The following is a 27,648-nucleotide window of genomic DNA, read 5'->3' on the forward strand; positions in this document are numbered from 1 at the left end:
CTCTATCTCTCTGATATTTTGGCCCCCGGCAAAAAAACTCATCCAATCAAAATGCACTATGAATCTCATGTGTCCATCCATGAAAACTGGTCTGTGTCTTCATGCCAACTACACCCAACCTCTCCCTTCCCCTCCATCCTTAACCCCAATATAAACCCCACCCTTACCCCACGCACAATTTCCTGCCGCAACCTCTTCCATCTACAACTGCATCGCAGAACCCGGTTGGTTTGTAATTTATGACCTAATGCATAAACATTACCTTCTGCATGTCACAGGCTGTGCACCCAATGCCAACCCTTTCCTATCACACATAACTAATTCCTGCTACTCTCTTTTAGACCTCTTTCTACTCATATTCTTCTTAGTATAATATCTGTCTGTTTCCTCGATAGTCTTAACCACTTTTTACCTATACAACTTGTTCTTCTTCCCCATTTAGAACCATTAGATCTCCATGGCTTTATTCCACCCACTCCGTATTTCTTACCTCTATTAGTTCCCCAATACAATCCTCTTATCATTATGGTAATCACCACTTATCATGTTGTCACGAGTCACGACCCATTCAGTCAACTACTCTTCTGTCATGACCAACAACTATATTTTTTGTTATGCTGCTTTACTGATCTAATTTTTCTGTTATTATCTGTATTCTCTTGTTCTTGTTTATCACCTCTCTCTTTTCCTCCTTTCCTTACAAACATTCCTATATTCGGAGGCTGTCACTTTGCACGCCTGCCTCTCCATACCTGGATTTTGGTTGTTCCTCTTGCTATGCACGTTGCACTACCCCATACAAAAACCAGGCAGCTTCTGGGGTCTCTGAAACATGTAATATTTTGTTTATCCTCTCTTAAATTTCACATAATACGTAGCCAGTTTGACTGGACGACAATAAGTAATTATGGACTGACAACCATAATAATGAATAAAAACCTTTAGATGGGTATTTTTTTCATACCGTTGAGAATGATCTATTTAATACCCCAAATATTCTATAAAGATTGTTTAAAACATATCACATATTATAAAGGAAGCAGTCTGGTGTAATAAATGTAACCCTTATAATGACAACTTAATATGTACAAAGATGTAGAATATGAGATACTCAAGGCAGAGACTTGCTTTTTAAAATGTTTAAAAGGTCAGTTCTATACAAGAACAAAAATAGTCTTTTTTTCATATTGGGTATCTAAATGAAAGGGTTGCTAATATATTCTGTGACCCCAAAAGCACCTGATGTTTTTAGAAAGTTACATACAACGGATCCCTTGCCATATCAGGAGAATGCGTAACAAGAGAGGCGGGACAGCTGTAAATGCTTGAAGGCTTTCATAATGTCCCAGTCCTCAGGGTCTGGCTATAATATTGGAATATTTTCCCTGCTGGGATCCGTTCCATGTTTGAATTGGGGATTTGTGCATATCCCCTCTCTACCAGCCTTCATGATGCACAGACTTTGTGTAGGGGAAAATGTGGGGGATCCCATGCTCTGCATGTGCCAAAGACTCCTATGGAATTATCGCTGCTTGTTTCCGAATACAGTGCATTTGGTTTGATTCTTTTTTCTCAACCGGATATAAAATAATAAAAAAAAAAAAGCATAATAATAAAATTGGTTGGGGACATTGGAAGCAAGAGAATAGTCGTTGTCCTCTGAAACTCTGCTCCCTTCCCGCAGCCCATAAAGGAGGGTCCTACGGGCAAAATTATATCAAAATTAGTAGATCAGGATGTGAATGCAGGGCAGGAAACAAATAAATAAAATTATTAACATTTCTTATTAGAGCTAAGGTTTTATTTCAGTGAAATTTATTATAACTTTATTTTTTTAATTTTAAATTATTTTTTTAAACAATAATTTTATTTATTTATTTCCACTTTTAGGATCTAGATAAAGTATATGATATTTATTCCTCTCTTTTCTTTTTTGTATTATATCCCACATACCCTTCCCGATTTTAGGACAACTTCATCAACCTCAGTTTCCTGCGTCTTTTCCGAGCTGCACGTCTCATTAAATTATTGAGACAGGGATACACCATCCGCATTCTGCTTTGGACTTTTGTTCAGTCTTTTAAGGTAAAATTGTAGCACAGATGTTTTAATATTTGCCACATTTATATTATATATGTTTACCAATAGGGTAGGTAGAGAGTAAAGTTTGCTTTCTTGCATATACTTTCAGATAGAGCTTTGTGACATTTTTTCTGATATTTTGAATTATATTTTATGCTGGCTATAATTAATGATATAATTTATGGAATCGTTGCAGGATCTAATTTGATATGTTAGGATATTTTGTATATTGTATGCTTGCATTTATAGAGGGTGTATTCTTAGTAGTCTGTGATTGGCTGATGGCTGTCACGTGATACAGTGGGCAAGGGAAATTGAAAGAAATTGTAAAAGACTGCTTCTTATTTTAAATTCAGAAAAAGGGTTGTTGTATTGTCTTTTTATTATGCATTCGTTAATTATGCAACTCTACTATAGTTAATGGTTCTTTAATTGGTCTGTGTTTGCAGAATATCACTGTGTGTTGTCGTGTGTGTTTGATTGATCTGTCATTGGTTTGTGTGTGTGATTGTAAGATGTCTGTGGATGTTGTTTTTGCAGGATCACTGTATCTTAAAGGTTCATATGATCTGTCTGGATATGATATGTGTGCAGGTTTTTTTAACTCTGGGCGACAGCCAACGTACCCTGTAATCTGCTATTTGTTGCACTTATAGGGGTGAAATACTGCAGGTCTGTAGACTGTGCTATCTCTGCATGCTTCATGTAGAGAGGCATACAGAAATAGCCACTGTCGGAGAGACCTGCATTGAAAATACCTTACTTTAGGTGACATACAGGGTATCATTAAGGGGTTAAAGAGCCATTTTAGTGAAGGTGACACACATTCTGTCGTTAAGGGGTTAGTTAGATAACCATTCTATTTTAAAAAAAAAAAAGTTTGTGTTTATTTGTACATCTAAACATTAGTCATATCTATCTCCATATGATTTTTGAAGATCTCAGATTATTGCTGAGTCTGTTGAGTTAAATTGTAGCTTTGTTGAGTATTTTGTCCATGTATTTTGACAATCTGGATGCTTATTGCTGTTTGATCTATGGATACTGGGTAGCAGCTCTTTAGATAATGGCTTTCCAACACCATTCTTTGAAATCCACAAGTGTGAGAGGCTTAACAGTTTCTTATATTCATGAGCAATGGACATTCCAAAACATATCATTTATATTTCCATCAAGGACTGTGGTGGGCAAAGATATATCTCTGGATCTTTCATGTTTGTATGTAGATGATTTCACTGCGTGTAGATCCATGTCAATTATTTCTAGATTAGTCTGAATGTTGAGTTGTGTAAAAAGTATAATTGTAAGTGCTCTTTGTAAGCTGGATGTTTATTGGTTGCCTTTCAGGATGTTTTAATCTCTGTGGATGGTTATAATTCTCTTTAAAAGTGAAGTTGTTTTGGAATATCTTTTAGTATTTTAGAACCTTTTTACCTCCCCCTAATTTTAAATGTTGTTGTATTTTGCCCAGAATCAACTTCACCCAGCAGTGATTCAAACCTTCTCCCAGCTGATGAGTAGCAATAACTACGAAACAGTCTGTCCTGGGATGGTTATGAATCACTGCACTAACCCTAGCTAAGCTTATAAGCTGTGTGAACAGCGATGCTTTGGTGTAAAGGGAATCTGCTGAAAAGCAGACTTGAAGTAAAAAGGTGTATCATTGTGAACCTAATTTGCATAGCTTACCCAGAATCCTTTGCTGCATTGGAAACAATGTAATTCAGAGGTTTTCTGTGGGAAAAACAAGCCTTCTGGCCTGTCTAGAGTTGTTAATCAACTACACAATCAGTTATTTTCTCTATATTTTGTGCGTAGTGGTGGATTTTAAATTCACATTTTACCTCCCCCTAATTTTAAATGTTGTATTTTAGAACCTAAATACCTAATATTTCCTGAGAGGTTTTATATGTTTTTTCCGCTCTGTAAATCTCTTTGCCAATTAGGATTTTGGATATTGGTTGCTGCAGTATTGATTGTTTGTGGTTCTATCTGAATGATACCTTTCTGAGTCTAGAGATGGAATAATTCCTTGTTTATAATGGGTTCCTGAGATATCTGGCTGGTGTGTGAGAGAACAATCTACATATAAGTATATTGCATATATTGCATGTTTGCTGATTATTCTAGATTATGGGTGAGGGCCGAGTCACTTTGGGTGTTAAGTTGTAAAAGGGACATGAAACCCAAAATGTTTCTTTCATTATTCAGATAGAGAACACAATTTTAAACAACTTTCCAATTTACTTCTATTACTTAATTTGCTTCCTTCTCTTGTTATCCTTTGCTGAAAGGTTTATCTAGGAAAGTTCAGGAGCAGCAAAGAGCCTAGGTTCTAGCTGCTGATTGGTGGCTCCATATATATACCGATTTCTCCAACATAGGTGTGTCCGGTCCACGGCGTCATCCTTACTTGTGGGATATTCTCTTCCCCAACAGGAAATGGCAAAGAGCCCAGCAAAGCTGGTCACATGATCCCTCCTAGGCTCCGCCTTCCCCAGTCATTCTCTTTGCCGTTGCACAGGCAACATCTCCACGGAGATGGCTCAGAGTATTTTGGTGTTTAAATGTAGTTTTTATTCTTCAATCAAGAGTTTGTTATTTTAAAATAGTGCTGGTATGTACTATTTACTCTGAAACAGAAAAGAGATGAAGATTTCTGTTTGTAAGAGGAAAATGATTTTAGCAACCGTTACTAAAATCGATGGCTGTTTCCACACAGGACTGTTGAGAGGAATTAACTTCAGTTGGGGGAAACAGTGAGCAGACTTTGGCTGCTTGAGGTATGACACATTTCTAACAAGACTTGGTAATGCTGGAAGCTGTCATTTTCCCTATGGGATCCGGTAAGCCATTTTCTTAATTTTCAATATAAGAATAAAGGGCTTCACAAGGGCTTTAAAGACTGGTAGACATTTTTCTGGGCCAAAACGATTACTTTATAAGCATATTTAATGGTTTATAACTTTGGAGAGTTATTTTAATCTTGGGAATTCTGTTAAAAAAACGGCAGGCACTGTATTGGACACCTTTTTCACTGGGGGCCTTTTCTAGTCATAGGCAGAGCCTCATTTTCGCGCCACTAATGCGCAGTTGTTTTTGAGAAGCAAGGCATGCAGATGCATGTGTGAGGAGCTCAGATCCACTGAAAAAGCTTATTGAAGGCGTCATTTGGTATCGTATTCCCCTCTGGGCTTGGTTGGGTCTCAGCAAAGCAGATACCAGGGACTGTATAGGGGTTAAATGTAAAAACGGCTCCAGTTCCGTTATTTTAAGAGTTAAAGCTTTCAAATTTGGTGTGCAATACTTTTAAGGCTTTATGACACTGTGGTGAAATTTTGGTGAATTTTGAACAATTCCTTCATACTTTTGCGTATATTCAGTAAAAAAGTGTGTTCAGTTTAAAATTTAAAGAGACAGTAACGGTTTTATTTTAAAACGTTTTTTGTGCTTTGTTATCAAGTTTATGCCTATTAACATGTCTGAACTATCAGATAGACGATGTTCTGTATGTTCGGAAGCCAAGGTTCCTCTCCATTTAAATATATGTGATGAATGTGACAAACAAAGTAGGGACAATGATGCCACTGATAATAATGTTGCCCAAAATGATTCCTTAAGTGAGGGGAGTAAGCATGGTACTGCATCATCTCCTTCTATGTCTACACCAGTCTTGCCCACTCAGGAGGTCCCTAGTGCATCTAGTGCGCCAATCCTCCTTACTATGCAACAATTAACGGCTGTAATGGATAATTCTATTAAAAACATTTTAGCCAAAATGCCCACTTATCAGCGAAAGCGCGACTGCTCTGTTTTAGATACTGAAGAGCATGAGGACGCTGATGATAATGGTTCTGACATGCCCTTACACCAGTCTGAAGGGGCTAGGAAGGTTTTGTCTGAGGGAGAAATTTCAGATTCAGGAAAAATTTCTCAACAAGCTGAACCTGACGTTATTACATTCAAATTTAAATTGGAACATCTCCGCGCTCTGCTTAAGGAGGTGTTATCTACTCTGGATGATTGTGACAATTTGGTCATTCCAGAGAAATTATGTAAGATGGACAGGTTCCTAGAGGTCCCGGTGCCCCCCGAAGCTTTTCCTATACCCAAGCGGGTGGCGGACATTGTAAATAAAGAATGGGAAAGGCCCGGCATACCTTTTGTCCCTCCCCCTATATTTAAGAAATTATTTCCTATGGTCGACCCCAGGAAGGACTTATGGCAGACAGTCCCCAAGGTCGAGGGGGCGGTTTCTACTCTAAACAAACGCACCACTATCCCTATAGAAGATAGTTGTGCTTTCAAAGATCCTATGGATAAAAAATTAGAGGGTTTGCTTAAAAAGATGTTTGTTCAGCAAGGTTACCTTCTACAACCAATTTCATGCATTGTTCCTGTCACTACAGCAGCGTGTTTCTGGTTCGAGGAACTAGAAAAGTCGCTCAATAAAGCATCTTCTTATGAGGAGGTTATGGACAGAGTTCAAGCACTTAAGTTGGCTAACTCTTTTACCTTAGACGCCACTTTGCAATTAGCTAGATTAGCGGCGAAAAATTCAGGTTTTGCTATTGTGGCGCGCAGAGCGCTTTGGCTGAAGTCTTGGTCAGCGGATGTGTCCTCCAAGAATAGATTGCTTAACATCCCTTTCAAGGGGAAAACGCTGTTTGGCCCTGACTTGAAAGAGATTATTTCAGACATCACTGGGGGAAAGGGCCACGCCCTTCCTCAGGATAGGTCTTTTAAGGCTAAAAATAAAACAAATTTTCGTCCCTTTCGCAGAAACGGACCAGCCTCAAATTCTACATCCTCTAAGCAAGAGGGTAATTCTTCTCAAACCAAGCCAGCCTGGAGACCGATGCAAGGCTGGAACAAAGGTAAGCAGGCCAAGAAGCCCGCTACCGCTACCAAGACAGCATGAGATGCTGGCCCCCGATCCGGGACCGGATCTGGTGGGGGGCAGACTCTCTCTCTTCGCTCAGGCTTGGGCAAGAGATGTTCAGGATCCTTGGGCGCTAGAAATAGTTTCTCAAGGTTATCTCCTGGAATTCAAGGAACTACCCCCAAGGGGAAGGTTCCACAGGTCTCAATTGTCTTCAGACCAAATAAAAAGACAGGCATTCTTACATTGTGTAAAAGACCTGTTAAAAATGGGAGTGATTCATCCTGTTCCATTAGGAGAACAAGGGATGGGGTTTTACTCCAATCTGTTCATAGTTCCCAAAAAAGAGGGAACATTCAGGCCAATTTTGGATCTCAAGATCCTAAACAAATTTCTCAAGGTTCCATCGTTCAAGATGGAAACCATTCGGACAATTCTTCCTACCATCCAGGAAGGTCAATTCATGACCACGGTGGATTTAAAGGATGCGTATCTACATATTCCTATCCACAAGGAACATCATCGGTTCCTAAGATTCGCCTTTCTGGACAAGCATTACCAGTTTGTGGCACTTCCATTCGGATTAGCCACTGCTCCAAGAATTTTCACAAAGGTACTAGGGTCCCTTCTAGCGGTGCTAAGGCCAAGGGGCATTGCAGTAGTACCCTACTTGGACGACATACTGATTCAAGCGTCGTCTCTGCCACAAGCAAAGGCTCACACGGACATTGTCCTAGCCTTTCTCAGATCTCACGGGTGGAAAGTGAACGTAGAAAAAAGTTCTCTATTCCCGTCAACAAGAGTTCCCTTCTTGGGAACAATAATAGACTCCTTAGAAATGAAGATTTTTCTGACAGAAGCCAGAAAATCAAAACTTCTAAGCTCTTGTCAAGTACTTCATTCTGTTCTTCTTCCTTCCATAGCGCAGTGCATGGAAGTAATAGGTTTGATGGTTGCGGCAATGGACATAGTTCCTTTTGCGCGAATTCATCTAAGACCATTACAACTGTGCATGCTCAGACAGTGGAATGGGGATTATACAGATTTGTCCCCGACGATCCAAGTAGATCAGAAGACCAGAGATTCACTCCGTTGGTGGCTGACCCTGGACAACCTGTCCCAAGGGATGAGCTTCAGAAGACCAGAGTGGGTCATTGTAACGACCGACGCCAGTCTGGTGGGCTGGGGCGCGGTCTGGAAACACCTGAAAGCTCAGGGTCTATGGTCTCGGGAAGAATCTCTTCTCCCGATAAACATTCTGGAACTGAGAGCGATATTCAATGCTCTCAAGGCTTGGCCTCAACTAGCAAAGGCCAAATTCATAAGGTTTCAATCAGACAACATGACGACTGTTGCATATATCAACCATCAGGGGGGAACAAGGAGTTCCCTGGCGATGGAAGAAGTGACCAAAGTAATTCAATGGGCGGAGATTCACTCCTGCCACTTGTCTGCAATCCACATCCCAGGAGTGGAAAATTGGGAAGCGGATTTTCTGAGTCGTCAGACATTTCATCCGGGGGAGTGGGAACTCCATCTGGAAATCTTTGCCCAAATAACTCAATTATGGGGCATTCCAGACATGGATCTGATGGCGTCTCGTCAGAACTTCAAGGTTCCTTGCTACGGGTCCAGATCCAGGGATCCCAAGGCGTCTCTAGTAGATGCACTAGTAGCGCCCTGGACCTTCAACCTAGCTTATGTGTTCCCACCGTTTCCTCTCATTCCCAGGCTGGTAGCCAGGATCAATCAGGAGAGGGCTTCGGTGATCTTGATAGCTCCTGCGTGGCCACGCAGAACTTGGTATGCAGACCTGGTGAATATGTCATCGGCTCCACCATGGAAGCTACCTTTGAGACGGGACCTTCTTGTTCAAGGTCCGTTCGAACATCCGAATCTGGCCTCACTCCAACTGACTGCTTGGAGATTGAACGCTTGATTTTATCAAAGCGTGGGTTCTCAGATTCTGTCATTGATACTCTTATTCAGGCTAGAAAGCCTGTAACTAGAAAAATTTACCATAAAGTATGGAAGAAATATATCTGTTGGTGCGAATCGAAAGGATTCCCATGGAACAGGGTAAAAATTCCTAAGATTCTATCCTTTCTACAAGAGGGTTTGGAGAAAGGATTATCTGCAAGTTCTTTGAAGGGACAGATTTCTGCTTTATCTGTTTTACTTCACAAGAAGCTGGCGGCTGTGCCAGATGTTCAGGCTTTTGTTCAGGCTCTGGTTAGAATCAAGCCTGTTTACAAACCTTTGACTCCTCCTTGGAGTCTCAATTTAGTTCTTTCAGTTCTTCAAGGGGTTCCGTTTGAACCCTTACATTCTGTAGATATTAAGTTATTATCTTGGAAAGTTTTGTTTTTGGTTGCAATTTCTTCTGCTAGAAGAGTTTCAGAGTTATCTGCTCTGCAGTGTTCTCCTCCTTATCTGGTGTTCCATGCAGATAAGGTGGTTTTGCGTACTAAACCTGGTTTTCTTCCGAAAGTTGTTTCTAACAAAAATATTAACCAGGAGATAGTTGTGCCTTCCTTGTGTCCGAATCCAGTTTCAAAGAAGGAACGTTTGTTGCACAATTTGGATGTAGTTCGTGCTCTAAAATTCTATTTAGAGGCTACAAAGGATTTCAGACAAACATCTTCCTTGTTTGTTGTTTATTCTGGTAAAAGGAGAGGTCAAAAAGCGACTTCTACCTCTCTCTCTTTTTGGCTTAAAAGCATCATCAGATTGGCTTATGAGACTGCCGGACGGCAGCCTCCTGAAAGAATCACAGCTCATTCCACTAGGGCTGTGGCTTCCACATGGGCCTTCAAGAACGAGGCTTCTGTTGATCAGATATGTAAGGCAGCGACTTGGTCTTCACTGCACACTTTTACCAAATTTTACAAATTTGATACTTTTGCTTCTTCTGAGGCTATTTTTGGGAGAAAGGTTTTGCAAACCGTGGTGCCTTCCATCTAGGTGACCTGATTTGCTCCCTCCCATCATCCGTGTCCTAAAGCTTTGGTATTGGTTCCCACAAGTAAGGATGACGCCGTGGACCGGACACACCTATGTTGGAGAAAACAGAATTTATGTTTACCTGATAAATTACTTTCTCCAACGGTGTGTCCGGTCCACGGCCCGCCCTGGTTTTTTAATCAGGTCTGATGATTTATTTTTTCTAACTACAGTCACCACGGTATCATATGATTTCTCCTATGCAAATATTCCTCCTTTACGTCGGTCGAATGACTGGGGAAGGCGGAGCCTAGGAGGGATCATGTGACCAGCTTTGCTGGGCTCTTTGCCATTTCCTGTTGGGGAAGAGAATATCCCACAAGTAAGGATGACGCCGTGGACCGGACACACCGTTGGAGAAAGTAATTTATCAGGTAAACATAAATTCTGTTTTTCATTGGCTCACCCATGTGTTCAGTCAGCAACCAGTACTGCATTTCAACAAAGCATACCAAGAGAATGAAGACAATTTGATAATAGGAGTAAATTAGAAAGTTGCTTAAAATTGCATGCTCTATCTGAATCATTAAAGGAAAAATTTGAGTTTAATATCCCTTTAATCATGCAAGGTGGGCTGTGTTTCTTACCTACATCGTTTGTCCTCTCATAGGCTCTGCCTTACGTCTGCCTGCTGATCGCCATGTTGTTTTTTATTTATGCCATCATCGGAATGCAGGTTGGTGATATAAGTTTTAGGTGGGGGTTTAATACTGGGCAATAATATTTTATATTTTTCTCCACACCTGTGTGTATGTAAACATATTTATATTTTTGAATTTATATTTTTTGAGACCCTCATAGCACCTTAAGACCCTCATGGTTGATTAGTTTGCGCTCCTTAAGTACCCAATAGATAGATAGATATATCTAGGGACATAAGAATGTATGTACTGAATACCTATGTAATTATCTATATTTTATAGATCAATACCATATTTTTATCTGGTAATGTATGTTTTTCATATGCATTAGTTTTACATTGTCCCTTTGTATATATAATTGTTTACTGTGTTTGTATAATCCTGCTTTTTAATATCCAGTTATATTTTGTTATTTCCCTCCCCCTTTGTACTCTAACTCTGTCCTGTCACTTTTTAATGTTTGTGTTTATTTATTCTATTTACCTTCTCACAATATCTTTTTCCCCTCTTCATCTACCCCCTGCCGTATGCTCACCTCTTTTTGCAGGTCTTTGGAAACATTGCATTGGATGAAGAAGATGAAGACACAGCTATAACTGAGCACAATAATTTCCGCACATTTTTTCAAGCGCTTATGCTTCTTTTCCGGTGAGAATTTTCTTTTTTTTTATATATATAAGAGAGAGAACAAAATCTTTTTTTTTACTGTGGACCACACAAGCACACACACACATACAAATGGACACATGCACACACATAGACATGTGCACACACATGCACAAACACATACATATGCAAAAACACACACATGCACACACACACGCACAAGCTCACGCACACATGCACAAGCATACACACACACGCACAAGCTCACGCACACATGCATAAGCACACACACATAAACAAAAACAAGAACACACACATGCACAAGCACATACACATGCACACACACACGCACAAGCTCACACACACACATACACAAGAACAAGAACACACACATGCACAAGCACGCACACATACACATGCACACAGGCACAAACACACACACATACACACACGCACAAGCTCACACACACATGCATAAGCACACACACATACACAAGAACAAGAACACACACATGCACAAGTACACACACATACACACGCACAAGCTCACACACACATGCATAAGCACACACACATACACAAGAATAAGAACACACACATGCACAAGCACGCACACATGCACACATGCACACACATAGACATGCGCACACACATGCACAAACACATACATATGCAAAAACACACACATACGCACAAGCTCACGCACACATGCATAAGCACACACACATAAACAAGAAAAAGAACACACACATGCACAAGTACGCACACATACACATGCACACAGGCACAAACACACACACATACACACACACGCACAAGCTCACACACACATGCATAAGCACCATACACAAGAACAAGAACACACATGCACAAGCACGCACACATACACATGCACACAGGCACAAACATATACACACGCACAAGCTCACACACACATGCATTAGCACACACACATAAACAAGAACACACACATGCACAAGTACACACACATACACACGCACAAGCTCACACACACATGCATAAGCACACACACATACACAAGAACAAGAACACACACATGCACAAGCACCCACACATACACATGCACACAGGCACAAACACACACACATACACACACATAGACATGCACTAGCACACACTATGAGGCCTATTTATCAAGCCGTCAACCGCAAATACGCCGGAATTCCGCAGCGTAATTGTTGCGAGCTTGATCAAACCTATTTATCAAAGCCTACAGACCAGCAAAAGTTGAAATTTGTAACGTAACATACGATCCGCCGGTCTCAATCCGACACAGATTGATGCTTACGTCATTACAGATGTTCCGAATACAAATTCGGCACTATCTGACACCTTTTGCCATTTATCAAATTTCTAACAGGTACGCTCGCCACTATTCCGGCCCAGCGTACCTGGTTTTCAATCCGCCACCCTGGAGGCCGCGGATGCCATAGGAATCAATGGGAGTCTGAAAGCAGCGAAAGCTTATGTTCGATGCTGCCAGATATCTATTTGATTTCTATGGTAGAATTCAAATTACGTTTACACCTAACACCCTTACATAAGCTCAGAGTCTAAACACCCCTAATCTGCCGCCCCGACATCGCCGCCACCTAAATAAAAATTATTAACCCCTATCCCGCCGCTCCCGGACCCCGCCGCAACCGAATTAAACATATTAACCTCTAAACCTCTGGCCTCCCACATCACCACCACTAACTAAACCTATTAACCCCTATCCCGCCGCTCCTGGACCCCGCCGCAACTGTAATAAAATTATTAACCCTTGGCCTCCCACATCACTACCATTAACTAAACCTATTAACCCCTAAACCTCCAGCCCCCCCCCCCACATCGCCATAAACTAAATTAAGCTATTAACCCCTAAACCTAACAACCCCCTAACTTTACATTAAAATTACAACAACCCTATCTTATAATAAATTAAAACTTACCTTTAGAATTAAAATAAACTAAACTATTAAACTATTAATTAACCTACCCTAACTATGATACTAAAATTACATTAAACTATATTAAACTATTAATTAACCTACCCTAACTATTATACTAAAATTGCATTAAACTATATTAAACTATTAATTAACCTACCCTAACTATTATACTAAAATTACATTAAACTATATTAAACTATTAATTAACCTACCCTAACTATTATACTAAAATTACATTAAACTACCAATTAAATTAACTATATTACATATTTAAAAACCTAACCCTACTCAAATTATTGAAATCTACAATTAAAAAAAAGTTACAAAAAATAAAAAACACTAAGTTACAAAACAAAACAAAGCACATTATCAAAAATAAAAAACAATTACACCTAATCTAATAGCCCTATCAAAATAAAAAAAAAACAAGCCTACAATAAATACCAATGGCCCTTAAAAGGGCCTTTTGCGGGGCATTGCCCCAAAGAAATCAGCTCTTTTACCTTAAAAAAAAATACAAACACCCCCCAACAGTAAAACCCACCACCCACACAACCAACCCCCCCAAATAAAAATCCTATCTATAAAACCTAAGCTCCCCATTGACCTGAAAAGGGCATTTGTATGGGCATTTAGCTCTTTTACTGCCCAAAGTTCCTAACCTACAAATAAAACCCACCCAATAAACCCTTAAATAAACCTAACACTAACCCCCGACAATCTATTCCAATCAGCCAATAGAATGCAAGCTCAATCCTATTGGCTGATTGGATCAGCCAATAGGATGAAAGCTCAATCCTTTTGGCTGATTGCAACACCCAATAGGATTTTTTGCCCTTTAATTCCTATTGGCTGATAGAATTCTATCAGCCAATCTGAATGTAAGGGACACCATCATGGATGACGTGCCTTAAAGGGAAACTTCATTCTACAGCGACCATCGGAAGAAGAGGATGCTCCGTGCCGGATGTCTTAAAGATGGATCTGCTCCGCGCCGGATGGATGAAGGCTTCTGCCGGCTTCGATGAGGACTTCGGCCCGCTTGGATGAAGACTTCTGCCGGCTTCGATGAGGACTTCTGCCGCTTGGATGAGGATGGATGTCTGGTCTTCGAAAACTGTAAGTGGATCGTCGGGGGTTAGTGTTAGGTTTTTTTAAGGGTTTATAGGGTGGGTTTTATTTTTAGATTAGGGACTTTGGGCAGTAAAAGAGCTAAATCCCCTTTTAAGGGCAATGCCCATACAAATGCCCTTTTCAGGGCAATGGGGAGCTTAGGTTTTTTAGATAGGTTTTTATTTGGGGGGGTTGGTTTTGTGGGTAGTGGGTTTTACTGTTGGGGGGTGTTTGTATTTTTTTTTACAGGTAAAAGAGCTGATTTCTTTGGGGCAATGCCCAGCAAAAGGCCCTTTTAAAGGCCATTGGTAGTTTATTATAGGCTAGGGTTTTTTTTTATTTGGGGGGGGGGGCTTTTTTTATTTTGATAGGGCTATTAGATTAGGTGTAATTGTTTTTTATTTTTGATACTGTGGTTTTTTTTTTTGTAACTTAGTGTTTTTTATTTTTTGTAACTTTCGGCTAGATTACGAGTTTTGCGTTATGAGGGGTGCGGTGCTAACTTGCACGTTATTGTCACCGCTCACTTACCTACAGCGCTGGTATTACAAGTTTTCCTAAACCCGGCGTTATTAGGCAAGAAGTGATCGTAGAGCAAAATTGAGCTCCATACCGCACTCCAATACCAGCGCTGCTTAAGTCAGCGGTGAGCTGGTTGTACATGCTCGTGCACGATTTCCCCTTAGACATCAATGGGGAGAGCCGGCTGAAAAAAAGTCTAACACCTGCAAAAAAGCAGCGTAAAGCTCCGTAACGCAGCCCCATTGATTCCTATGGGGAAACTAAATTTATGTTTACACCTAACACCCTAACATAAACCCCAAGTCTAAACACCCCTAATCTTACATTTATTAACTCCTAATCTGCCGCCCCTAACATCGCCGCCACTATACTAAAATTATAAACCCCTAAACTTAAGTCTAACCCTAACACCCTCTAACTTAAATATAATTAAAATAAATCTAAATAAAAATTCCTATTATTACCTAAATAATTCCTATTTAAAACTAAATACTTACCTATAAAATAAACCCTAAGCTAGCTACAATATAACTAATAGTTACATTGTAGCTAGCTTAGGGTTTATTTTTATTTTACAGGCAAGTTTGTATTTATTTTAACTAGGTAGAATAGTTACTAAATAGTTATTAACTATTTACTAACTACCTAGCTAAAATAAATACAAATTTACCTGTAAAATAAAACCTAACCTGAGTTACACTAACACCTAACATTACAAAAAAAACCCCACTAAATTACACAAAATAAAAAAAATAAAAAAAGAAGATATTTAAACTAATTACACCTAATATAATAGCCCTATCAAAATAAAAAAAGGTCCCCCAAAATAAAAAAAAACCCTAGCCTAAACAAAACTACTAATAGCCCTTAAAAGGGCCTTTTGCGGGGCATTGCCCCAAAGAAATCAGCTCTTTTACCTGTAAAAAAAATACAAACAACCCCCCAACAGTAAAGCCCACCACCCACACAACCAACCCCCCAAATAAAAACCTAACTAAAAAAACCTAAGCTCCCCATTGCCCTGAAAAGGACATTTGGATGGGCATTGCCCTTAAAAGGGCATTTAGCTCTATTGCTGCCCAAACCCTAACCTAAAAATAAAACCCACCCAATAAACCCTTAAAAAAACGTAACACTAACCCCTGAAGATCCACTTACAGTTTTGAAGAGCCGACATCCATCCTCATCGAAGCCGGGAGAAGTCCTCAGCGAAGTGGCAAGAAGTCCTCAACGAAGTCCGGGAGAAGTCTTCATCCAAGCCGGCAGAAGTGGTCCTCCAGACGGGCAGAAGTCTTCATCCAGACGGCATCTTCTATCTTCATCCATCCAGCGCGGAGCAGCTCCATCTTCAAGACATCCGGCGCGGAGCATCCTCTTCCATCGAAGTCTTCTTCCAGAATGAAGGTTCCTTTAAATGACGTCATCCAAGATGGCGTCCCTTGAATTCCGATTGGCTGATAGAATTCTATCAGCCAATCGGAATTAAAGGTGAAAAAATCCTATTGGCTGATGCAATCAGCCAATAGGATTGAGCTTCAATCCTATTGGCTGTTCCAATTATGAAAATTGCGTAAGTTAATTTGCGATGCGGCCAAAAAAGTGTGCGGGACAGCTGTACCTACAAGACTCGTAATAGCAGCATATTATATGAGCCTTAACGCTGCTTTTTTTCTCATAACGCAAAACTCGTAATCTAGCCGTTAGTGTTTTTTATTTTTTGTAATTTAGTAATTTTTAATTGTAGATTTCAATAATTTGAGTAGGGTTAGGTTTTTAAATATGTAATATAGTTAATTTAATTAGTAGTTTAATGTAACAGTATAATAGTTAGGGTAGGTTAATTAATATTTTAATATAGTTTAATGTAATTTTAGTATAATAGTTAGGGTAGGTTAATTAATAGTTTAATTTAATTCTAAAGGTAAGTTTAAATTTATTATGAGATAGGGATGAGGTAATTTTAATGTAAAGTTAGTGGGTTGTTAGGTTTAGGGGTTAATAGCTTAATTTAGTTCATGGCGATGAAGGGGGCTGGCGGTTTAGGGGTTAATAGGATTAGTAAGTGGTAGTGATGTGGGAGGCCAGGAGTTTAGGGGTTAATACATGTATTTAGTTGCGGCGAGGTCCGGGAGCGGTGGGATAGGGGTTAATACATTTATTTAGTTGCGGCGGGGTCTGGGAGCAGCGGGATAGGGGTTAAACATTTTAGTATAGTGGCAGTGTTTAGTGACAGGATATAAATAAAGTTGGGAAAAAGCAGAATAGCAGCGAGATCGATGACTGCTAGTTAACAACTCTCCACTGCTCATCGCCCCGTACTTGGTGCGTGGCTTTTTGCCGGCTTTTTTGATAAATATGGAGATCGTATTCAGGTCCACGGCCGCGATGTTAGGCGAGTGTATTGGTGCCGGCGAATGCAGCATAGTTGACGGCTTGATAGATGGGCCTCTATAGCTCCTTGTAATTGCAATTTTTTGTTGCAGACTTCCTACAGATTTATATATCAGTCTGACCGTTATAAGAACAGATTAACACCGTTTTTGTTTCAGTGATCAAACTCCACACACCACTTATTTTAAGGAGCCAATCTGGACTTGAGTCTGGATAAAACAGGACTTGCCACTGTCATTGTGTTAACAAATGGCTAGATTACAAGTTTTGACGGTAAAGACTTGCGTTGCTAACGAGCCTTTTTTTTCCAGCGCTCACTTTAAAGGGCCATAATACCCAAATGTTTAAACACTTGAAAGTGATGCAGCATAGCTGTAAAAAGCTGACTAGAAAATATCACCTGAACATCTCTATGTAAAAAAGAAAGATATTTTATCTCAAAAGTTCCTCAGTAGCCACCTCCCATTGTAAAGGATTTCTAAGCAGCATTTTAGTGTGTCTGTCCTGGGACATCTGAAGGGATGAGCATCGTGCACTCTCATCTTATTTCACCAATCAGGTAAAGGAAGTTTACAATGAAATCTCATGAGAGTCAAGTCAAATCTCATGAGATCACAGTAAAAGTGCATGACCTCAGCACTGCTGATGCTGATTGGCTGCTGTTCATTTCTTCATTTTTTTTAATTTTTTTACCTGCAGCTGGGAGCAGTTGAGTATAACTTTTTACACAGAACTTACTCTGCTGAGCTGAGGAGATTGTGAGGTAAAATATCTTCCTTTTTTACATAGAGATGCTCAGGTGATATTTTCCTGTCAACTTTTTACAGTTATACTGCATCAGTTTCAAGTGATTTAGCATATGAGTATTATGTCCCTTTAAACAACGCTGGTATTACAAGTTTTCTGAATGGCTGCTCACATCCAACTGTAATACCAGCGTTGCTTACGGTAGCGATAAGCTGGCTAAACGTGCTCGAGCACGATTTCCCCATAGGAAACAATGGGCCTGAGCTGGCTGAAAAAACACCTGCAAAAAAGCAGCGTCCAGCTTCTAACGCAGCCCTATTGTTTCCTATGGGAAAATAAAAAATATGTCTACACCTAACACCCTAACATGAACCCCGAGTCTAAACACCCCTAATCTTACACTTATTAACCCCTAATCTGCCGCCCCCGACATCGTCGCCACCTGCATTATATTATTAACCCCTAATCTGCCGCTCCGGACACCGCTGCCACCTACATTATACTTATGAACCCCTAATCTGCTGCCCCCAACATCGCCGACACCTACATTTTATTTATTAACCCCTTATCTGCCGCCCCCAACGTCGCCGCAACCTAACTACACTTATTAACCTCTAATCTGCTTACCGGACATCGCCGCCACTTTAATAAATGTATTAACCCTTAAACCGCCGCACTCCCGCCTTGCAAACACTAGTTAATTTGTATTAACCTCTAATCTGCCTGCCCTAACATTTCTGATATCTACTTACATTTATTATCCCCTAATCTGCCACCACCAACGTCGCCGCTACTATAATAAAGTAATTAACCCCTAAACCTAAGTCTAACCCTAACCCTAACACCCCCCTAATTTAAATATAATTTAAATACATCTAAATAAAATAACTACAATTAAATAAATTATTCCTATTTAAAACTAAATACTTACCTGTAAAATAAACCATAAGATAGCTACAATATAATTAATAATTACATTGTAGCTATCTTATGATTTATTTTTATTATACTTTCAACTTTGTATTTATTTTAACTAGGTACAATAGTTATTAAATAGTTACTAACTATTTAATAGCTACCTAGCTAAAATAAGTACAAAATTACCTGTAAAATAAATCCTACCCTAAGTTACAATTACACCTAACACTACAATATCATTAAATAAATTACCTAAACTAACTACAATTAATTACAATTAAATACAATAAACTAAATTACGAAGAAAAAAAAAACTAAATTACGTAAAAAAATAAAAAATAAATTACAGAAAATAAAAAAAATTACAAGAAGTTTAAACTAATTACACCTAATCTAAGCCCCCTAATAAAATAAAAAAAAACCCAAAATAATAAAAAGCCCTGCCCTATACTAAATTTCAAATAGCCCTTAAAAGGGCCTTTTGCGGGGCATTGCCCCAAAGTAATCAGCTCTTTTACCTGTAAAAAAAAGAATACAACACCCCCCCAACATTACAACCCACCACCCACTCCCCTACTCTAAAACCCACCCAATACCCCCTTAAAAAAACACTATCCCATTGAAGATCACCCTACCTTGAGCTGTCTTCACCCAGCCGGGCACCAGTGGTCATCCGATCCGTCCAGAAGTCTTCATCCGATGGGCCAGAAGAGGACATCCAGACCGGCAGAAGTCTTCATCCTATCCGGGCAGAAGAGGACATCCGAACCGGGAGAAGGCTTCATCCAAGTGGCATCTTTTATCTTCATCCATCCGACGAGGAACAAACTCCATCTTGAAGACCTCCGGCGCAGAACATCCTTCTAGGCCGTCAAACTAACGACGAATGACGGTTCCTTTAAATGACGTCATCCAAGATGGCGTCCCTCGAATTCCGATTTTCTGATAGGATTCTATCAGCCAATCGGAATTAAGGTAGGAAAAATCCGATTGGTTGATGCTATCAGCCAATCGGATCGAAGTTCAATCCGATTGGCTGATTGGATCAGCCAATAGAATTGACCTCACATTCTATTGTCTGATCCAATCAGCCAATCAGATTGAACTTCAATCCGATTGGCTGATTAAATCAACCAATCGGATTTTTCTTACCTTAATTCCGATTGACTGATAGAATCCTATCAGCCAATTAGAATTCGAGGGACGCCATCTTGGATGATGTCATTTAAAGGAATCGTCATTCGTCGTTAGTTTGTCGGCCTAGAAGGATGTTCCGCGCCGGAGATCTTCAAGATTCCTCGTTGGATGGATGAAGATAGAAGATGCCGCTTGGATGAAGCCTTCTCCCGGTCTGGATGTTCTCTTCTGCCCGGATAGGATGAAGACTTCTGCCGGTCGGGATGTCCTCTTCTGGCCCATCGGATAAAGACTTCTGGACGGATCGGATGACCACTGGTGCCCGGCTGGGTGAAGACGGCTCAAGGTAGGGTGATCTTCAATGGGGTAGTGTTAGGTTTTTTTAAGCGGGCATTGGGTGGGTTTTAGAGTAGGGGTGTGTGGGTGGTGGTTTGTAATGTTGGGGGGGTATTGTATTCTTTTTTTTACAGGTAAAAGAACTGATTACTTTGGGGCAATGCCCCGCAAAAGGCCCTTTTAAGGGCTATTTGTAATTTAGTATAGGGTAGGGCTTTTTATTATTTTGGGGGGCTTTTTTATTTTATTAGGGGGCTTAGATTAGGTGTAATTAGTTTAAACTTCTTGTAATTTTTTTTATTTTCTGTAATTTAGTTTTTATTTTTTTTCGTAATTTAGTGTGTTTTTTTTCTCGTAATTTAGTTTATTGTATTTAATTGTAGTTAATTGTAGGTAGTTTAGGTAATTTATTTAATGATAGTGTAGTGTTAAGTGTAATTATAACTTAGGTTAGGTTTTAATTTACAGGTAATTTTGTACTTATTTTATCTAGGTAGTTATTAAATAGTTAATAACTATTTAATAACTATTGTACCTAGTTAAAATAAATACAAAGTTGCCAGTATAATAAAAATAAATCATAAGATAGCTACAATGTAATTATTAATTATATTGTAGCTATCTTATGGTTTATTTTACAGGTAAGTATTTAGTTTTAAATAGGAATAATATATTTAATTGTAGTTATTATATTTAGATGTATTTAAATTATATTTAAATTAGGGGGGTGTTAGGGTTAGACTTAGGTTTAGGGGTTAATAACTTTATTATAGTAGCGGCGACGTTGGTGGTGTCAGATTAAGGGTTAATAAATGTAAGTAGGTGTCGGCGATGTTAGGGCAGGCAGATTAGGGGTTAATAAAAATTAACTAGTGTTTGCGAGGCGGGAGTGCGGCTGTTTAGGGGTTAATACATTTATTAAAGTAGCGGCTATGTCCGGTCGGCAGATTAGGGGTTAATAAGTGTAGTTAGGTTGCGGCGACTTTGGGGGCGGCAGATTAGGGGTTAATAACTATAATGTAGGTTGCGGCGATGTTAGGGGCAGCAGATTAGGGGTTCATAATTATAATGTAGGTGGCGGGGATGTCCGGTCGGCAGATTAGGGGTTAAAAATATTTATTATAGTGTTTGCGATGTGGGGGGGCCTCGGTTTACAGGTTAATATTTAGTTTATGGGTGTTAGTGTACTTGTTAGCACTTTAGTTAAGAGTTTTATGTTCCGGCGTTAACCCATAAAACTCTTAACTACTGACTTTTAAATGCGGTAGAAGTCTTGCCAGGAGAGGGTCTACCGCTCACTTCTTCCAAGACTTGTAATACCAGCGTTAGGCAAATCCCATAGAAAAGATAGGATAAGCAATTGACGTAAGGGGATTTGTGGTATGGAAAAGTCGCGGAAGAAAAGAGAGCGGTACACCTGTACCTGCCTGACTCGTAATAACAGCGTTAGATTAAACGCAGCGTTACGCAAAACTCGTAATCTCGCCGAAAATGTTTTATTCTTTGGCTTCAGCAAAAATAAGATACAAAACTGCAAATTAGGAAGAAAAGAAAATATACAAAATAAATAATGAAAGTATACTGCAAAGCTGTTTTACTAAGCATAATTAAAGGGACAGTCTAGTTTAAATGAAACTTTCATGACTGAGATAGGTCATGCAATTTTAAAGAACTTTTCAATTTATTTTTATCAAAAGATTTGCTTTGTTCCCTCTGTATTCTTTGTTGAAAGCTAAACTTAGGTATGATCATATGCTAATTTCTAAGCCTTTGAAGCCTGCCTCTTATCTCAGTGCATTTTGACAGTTTTTCACAGCTAGACAGCACTAGTTCATGCGTGCCATATAGATAACATTGTGCTCACTCCCGTGGAGTCAGTGCTCATTGGCTAAAATGCAAGTCTGTCAAAAGAACTGAAATAAGGGGGCAGCCAGCAGAGGCTTAGATACGAGGTAATCACAGAGGTAAAACGTATATTAATATAACAGTGTTGGTTATGCAAAACTGGGTTTATGAGTAATAAAGTGATTATCTTTTTAAATAATAAAAAATACTGTCCCTTTAAGCATTTTATATTACAATCTAAGTGTTTACTATCTCTTTAATCAACTTTATATATGTACTGCTATCTAAAAACATACAGGTCATGTCTTCCCTGTCCCATGCATTCCAAATGTTTTAGTTATTAATTTTAATAAGAATCAGTCACCGTTGGTTGTCTAGTGGGAGTACATGACATACTATGGGCTTCGTAGCCCCATCCTGAAACGGAAGTTAAGAAGCAGCGGTCGGGATGATTGACAGCCCCTGCTAGCGGCCGATTGGCCGCCAGTGAGCAGGGGGGAGGCATTGCACAAGCATTTCACTAGAAATGCTTGTGCAATGTTAAATGCCGACATCATATGCTGTCTGCATTTAGCGAGTTCGAGCGGACATGATTCGCTACAGTGAATCATGTCAGCTCAACTATTAATAAATCTACCCCTATATGTATTCCTGGTTTCCGCTTGTGTGAAATATGAGATAAAACTGATGTGTCTATGGCAGCACAGAAACTAAATGAGCCACTGGTGCAAACTGATGTAATATTAATGATCCACTGAGTTAACACTGGTATTTATATTGGTATCAGTGTTGGAGCAAACTCGAATCCCTCAGATCTCTCACCACAATAAACTCAAACTTCAACTTCAGCCTGTCCACATTAACCTTACCACAGAAGATTCTGGGGCATATTTATCAAGCTCCGTACGGAGCTTGATCGCTTGTTTCCAGCGAGCCTGAACAAAAGTTATGAAGCAGCGGTCTAAAGACTGCTGCTCCATAACTTGTCCGCCTGCTCTGAGGCCGCGGACAGAAATCAACCCAATCAAATACAATCAGGTTGATTGACACCCCTTGCTAGCGGCCGATTGGCCACTAATCTGCAGGGGGCATCATTGCACCAGCAGTTCACTAGAACTGCTGGTGCAATGATAAATGCCGACAGCGTATGCTGTCGGCATTTATTGATGTGCGGTGACCATGATACGCTACTTCGTATCATGTCCGATCGCACATTGATAAATAGGCCCCTCTATCTCTACAGTTAACCCCTTCACCCCAAGATCTCCTCCATGCAATAAATTGTGACATACAGTATCTCAAAAAAGTGAGTACACCCCATTTTTGTAAATATTTTATTATATCTTTTCATGTGACAACACTGAAGAAATGACACTTTGCTACAATGTAAAGTAGTGAGTGTACAGCCTGTATAACAGTGTTAATTTGCTGTCCCCTCAAAATATCTCAACACACAGCCATTAAAGGGACATAATACTCATATGCTAAATCACTTGAAACTGATGCAGTATAACTGTAAAAAGCTGACAGGAAAATATCACCTGACCATCTCTATGTAAAAAAGGAAGATATTTTACCTCACAACTTCCTCAGCTCAGCAGAGTAAATTCTGTGTAAAAAGTTATACTTCACCTGCTCCCAGCTGCAGGTAAAAATAAAAAAAAATGAAGAAATGAACAGCAGGGGGCGGAGCTGCCCAGCAACTAAGATGGTCGCATAAGTTATGAGCTCTGCGTGTACAGCTTCTAGGAAAGCCCTTTTGGCAGCAGGAACCCTAAAAATGAACTTTGTACCTGGGAGGTAAAAATGCAGGGAGAAGCCTCAGACATGCTGATAGACATTCAGTAGAACTGTGATTAATTCTGTGCTGACAAACTGTCTTGGAGCTGCCTGTTACACACTAGAGCGCCATTTTGGTGTATTCACACATCTAACAGAGCACACTACTGCCCAGCATGGAGACCCAAACATCGTATACTGCCTTAAGAGACCTGCTTGAGAAATATGAGAGGAGGAGGTGCGAGAGGCTTGATGCCCTTATTGACAAGATTCGAGTAGCAAGTACACAGAGTGACAACATCGTAGTGGAGCGCAAAGCGGTACAGGAGACACAGAGTGACAAAGTACCTGCAGCTCTTCAGGCGCGCTCCTTACCACTGATATCGCCAGATACAAACCTTGAGATGGAGCCTCACTCTCTTTTTGCCGACCCGAGTGGATTACACGCATGGCGGGGTACGCAATATGGCCACTCGCACGTAATGGCAGGCACCACAGAGCATCACAGCGCTCGAACATTTCCAGGCTGGCTACTTTCAGTTCTCAGTTCAGCGCGCTTGCTACGGCATCCATGCTGGGAATGCCACCAGATCTTGCAGACGTGCCGGGTTGTGAGCCATTGTTCCCCCAGGAATCCCTGGTTTGAAATTCGACCCATACTTGGACTGGTACGATCATTTAGAGCAGGTATTGGTTAATAATTTTGCTGAGGCAGTGAATGCCAAACAATTGGCGTGCGACAACATTCTTTTATGCTCCTAACTAAGATTGATGTTGGAACTATTGAATAACATTGTACTGTCTGAAGCTTAGACATCTGCATTCATGAAGATTTTTTTTTTTTATCCGAAGATGTGTAGATGCTGCAGCTGAGTCTTGCTGGTGGTTGCACTATATGAGGACATAGCGGAAATTCCGTGGTGATAGTGAAAGTACTCCAGCTATCTAATAACTTTAGTACCCCTATTAGATTCTACAATATCTTGTGCCACTTTGATAATCCCTCCGTGTAAATATATCTATATTGCTTGGTAAATAGTTCTGCTTTGTGTGGGAACTTCACATACATGCAAACAGAATAGATTGATTAACTTAGTGCAACTACTGAGCATGGACACTTTACTGTTATGCCTTTTCCTATTTTATTTTTGCACTGACTTCATGAAAACATGTGCTCCATAACCATCCAGATCTTCTATTTGTAACTTTCCTACCTATGCATTTCTTAGCCAGTTGATTATCTTGGGCTATCAGCCTAGCAGAAATCTTTATATAAAAGTATATTCATTTGTTTTGCCATTCTAGTTTAATGGAAGTAAGGGATAATTATGCCGTATTGCAGGAGGGGTTAGATTCAGGCTTTCTTGTGCTGCAGCTCTTGGACTAGGTGTCTAATATTATATATTTAGTAAGGTCACTAGAAACGCTACTCTAATGTACATATTGTTCCATAGGCTGTCTCCCCATGGTTGATTGGGTCTATACTTAATGTAAGCAGCTCAGGGATTCTGTTATATTGGCCGCTCCATTCCTATTTCTATGTGCAGTATGAGTTTAGCACCCACACTTCTCTGAAATATACAATCCAAGTCCTGAAGAGAGTTTGGCCAGCTCTTTATATCTGGGTATATCTGTCTGGGTTATTTCTTTTAATACTATATTTGCAGTTGGACTGTGCCTAGGGGTAGAAGTGTAGGTCCCCAATCAAGGGAGCGGTGAATGTTTACACTGATATGCGTAGTATGCTGCTTCCTCTGACCACTATTATCTCTTAACCATGCATTGACAATATGTTAGTACTGCGCATCTGTCGGTACAATTTGAGAACACAGCCCCCCCTGCAGAGATAGACTTACATAATAGATATGAGAATTAGCAGTCACAATATACACTGTTGCTAGCTTAACCTCCGCCCCCCCATCTATCTATTTTGTGCGGTTGGGGAGGAATATTTTTTTATTATTTCCTTCCCTGCATTTCTTTTTGGCAGAGTTACGCAGTCTCTGCCCAACCCGTAGAGCCTTGACTGACTTTTTCTTCGTATTTAGGTATAAAGGCTCCCGGGGCCCTAATACAGAAAACTTAACTCCGGCTATGATTTTCTGGTTCCCAGAAGAGTATCTAGAATGATAGTTTTGTTACTGTTTATAGTTTTATACATGTTCAGTGTTAACTTATAATTAAGCTTATAATAGTAACTAAGGAAAGGTCTGGCACCTCACTTTTATCGTTGGCTTATACAATTGAGTAATTGTGGTGCCCTCCTTACCCTTCCTTATGTCGATAATGTATGTTTATTCCACAGTCTGTCTATACTACATATGCACTGAAGCTACATTTTCTATTATTTTCCCCATTTCCATGTCCTCAATGGCTTTTTACAGTTTCTGGTCCCTTGACTGGACCTGTCTGATGGGGACATTGCAAAGCTATTGTATATATAAGAAAATGAGGTGCTTGGAATGATATGTCATGTCAGTATAATGTATATTATTACATGTAACCTGGTTGAAGAGACTGTTATGTATAAGCTATGTTAACCTCAATAAAAATAAAAATTAAAAAAAAAAAAAAAAAGAAATGAACAGCAGCCAATCAGCATCAGCAGTGCTGAGGTCATGAACTGTTTTACTGTGATCTCATGAGATTTCATAGTAAGCTGAATAGGGAAATAATATGAGAGTTCACGAGGCTCATCCCCTAAGCTGTCCCAGGACAGACATACTATATGCTGCTTAGAAATCCTTTACAATGGGATGTGGCTACTGAGGAACTTTTGAGGTAAAATATCTTTCTTTTTTACATAGAGATGTTCAGGAGATATTTTCTAGTCAGCTTTTGACAGCTATAATGCATCACTTCCAAGTGTTTAAACATTTGGGTATTATGGCCCTTTAATGTCTAAACTGTTGACAACAAAAGTGAGTACACCCCTAAGTGGAAATATCCAAATTGGACCCAATTAGCCATTTTCCCTCCCCGGTGTCATGTGACCCGTTAGTGTTACAAGGTCTCAGGTGTGAATGGGGAGCAGGTGTGTTAAATTTGGTGTTATCGCTCTCACACTCTCATACTGGTCACTGGAAGTTCAACATGGCACCTCATGGCAAAGAACTCTCTGATGATCTGAAAAAAAGAATTGTTACTCTGCATAAAGATGGCCTAGGCTATAAGAAGATTGCCAAGACCCTGAAACTGAGCTGCAGCACGGTGAGCAAGACCATGCAGCGGTTTCACAGTACAGGTTCCACTCAGAACAGGCCTCGCCATGATCCATTAAATAAGTTAAGTGCACATGCTCAGCGTCATATCAAGAGGTTGTCTTTAGGAAATAGATGTATGAGTGCTGCCAGCATTGCTGCAGAGGTTGAAGGGGTGGAGGGTCAACCTGTCAGTGCTCAGACCATACGCCGCACACTGCATCAAATTGGTCTGCATGGCTGTCGTTCCAGAAGGAAGCCTCTTCTAAAGATGATGCACAAGAAACCCCGCAAACAGTTTTCTGAATACAAGCAGACTAAGGACATGGATTGCTGGAACCATATCTTGTGGTCTGATGAGACCAAGATAAACGTATTTGGTTCAGATGGTGTCAAGCGTGTTTGGTGGCAACCAGGTTAGGAGTACAAAGTGTGTCTTGCCTACAGTCAAGCATGGTGGTGGGAGTGTCATGGTCTGGGCCTACATGAGT

The 27,648-nt window shown here is 40.0% G+C and overlaps 1 protein-coding gene across 1 annotated transcript in view; it reads left to right on the top strand.

Moving 5' to 3' along the window:
• Positions 1-27,648, top strand: part of CACNA1A (calcium voltage-gated channel subunit alpha1 A) — a 632,851-nt gene that overhangs the window by 392,642 nt on the left and 212,561 nt on the right. Inside the window, exons 32-34 of the mRNA XM_053718181.1 lie at positions 1,969-2,085; positions 10,578-10,643; positions 11,156-11,256. Of these exons, the coding sequence (XP_053574156.1) occupies positions 1,969-2,085; positions 10,578-10,643; positions 11,156-11,256 (284 nt within the window). The remainder of the gene's footprint in view (positions 1-1,968; positions 2,086-10,577; positions 10,644-11,155; positions 11,257-27,648) is intronic.

The sequence above is a fragment of the Bombina bombina genome, chromosome 6 (genome assembly GCF_027579735.1).
Source record: "Bombina bombina isolate aBomBom1 chromosome 6, aBomBom1.pri, whole genome shotgun sequence".
In the NCBI taxonomy this organism is placed as follows: domain Eukaryota; kingdom Metazoa; phylum Chordata; class Amphibia; order Anura; family Bombinatoridae; genus Bombina; species Bombina bombina.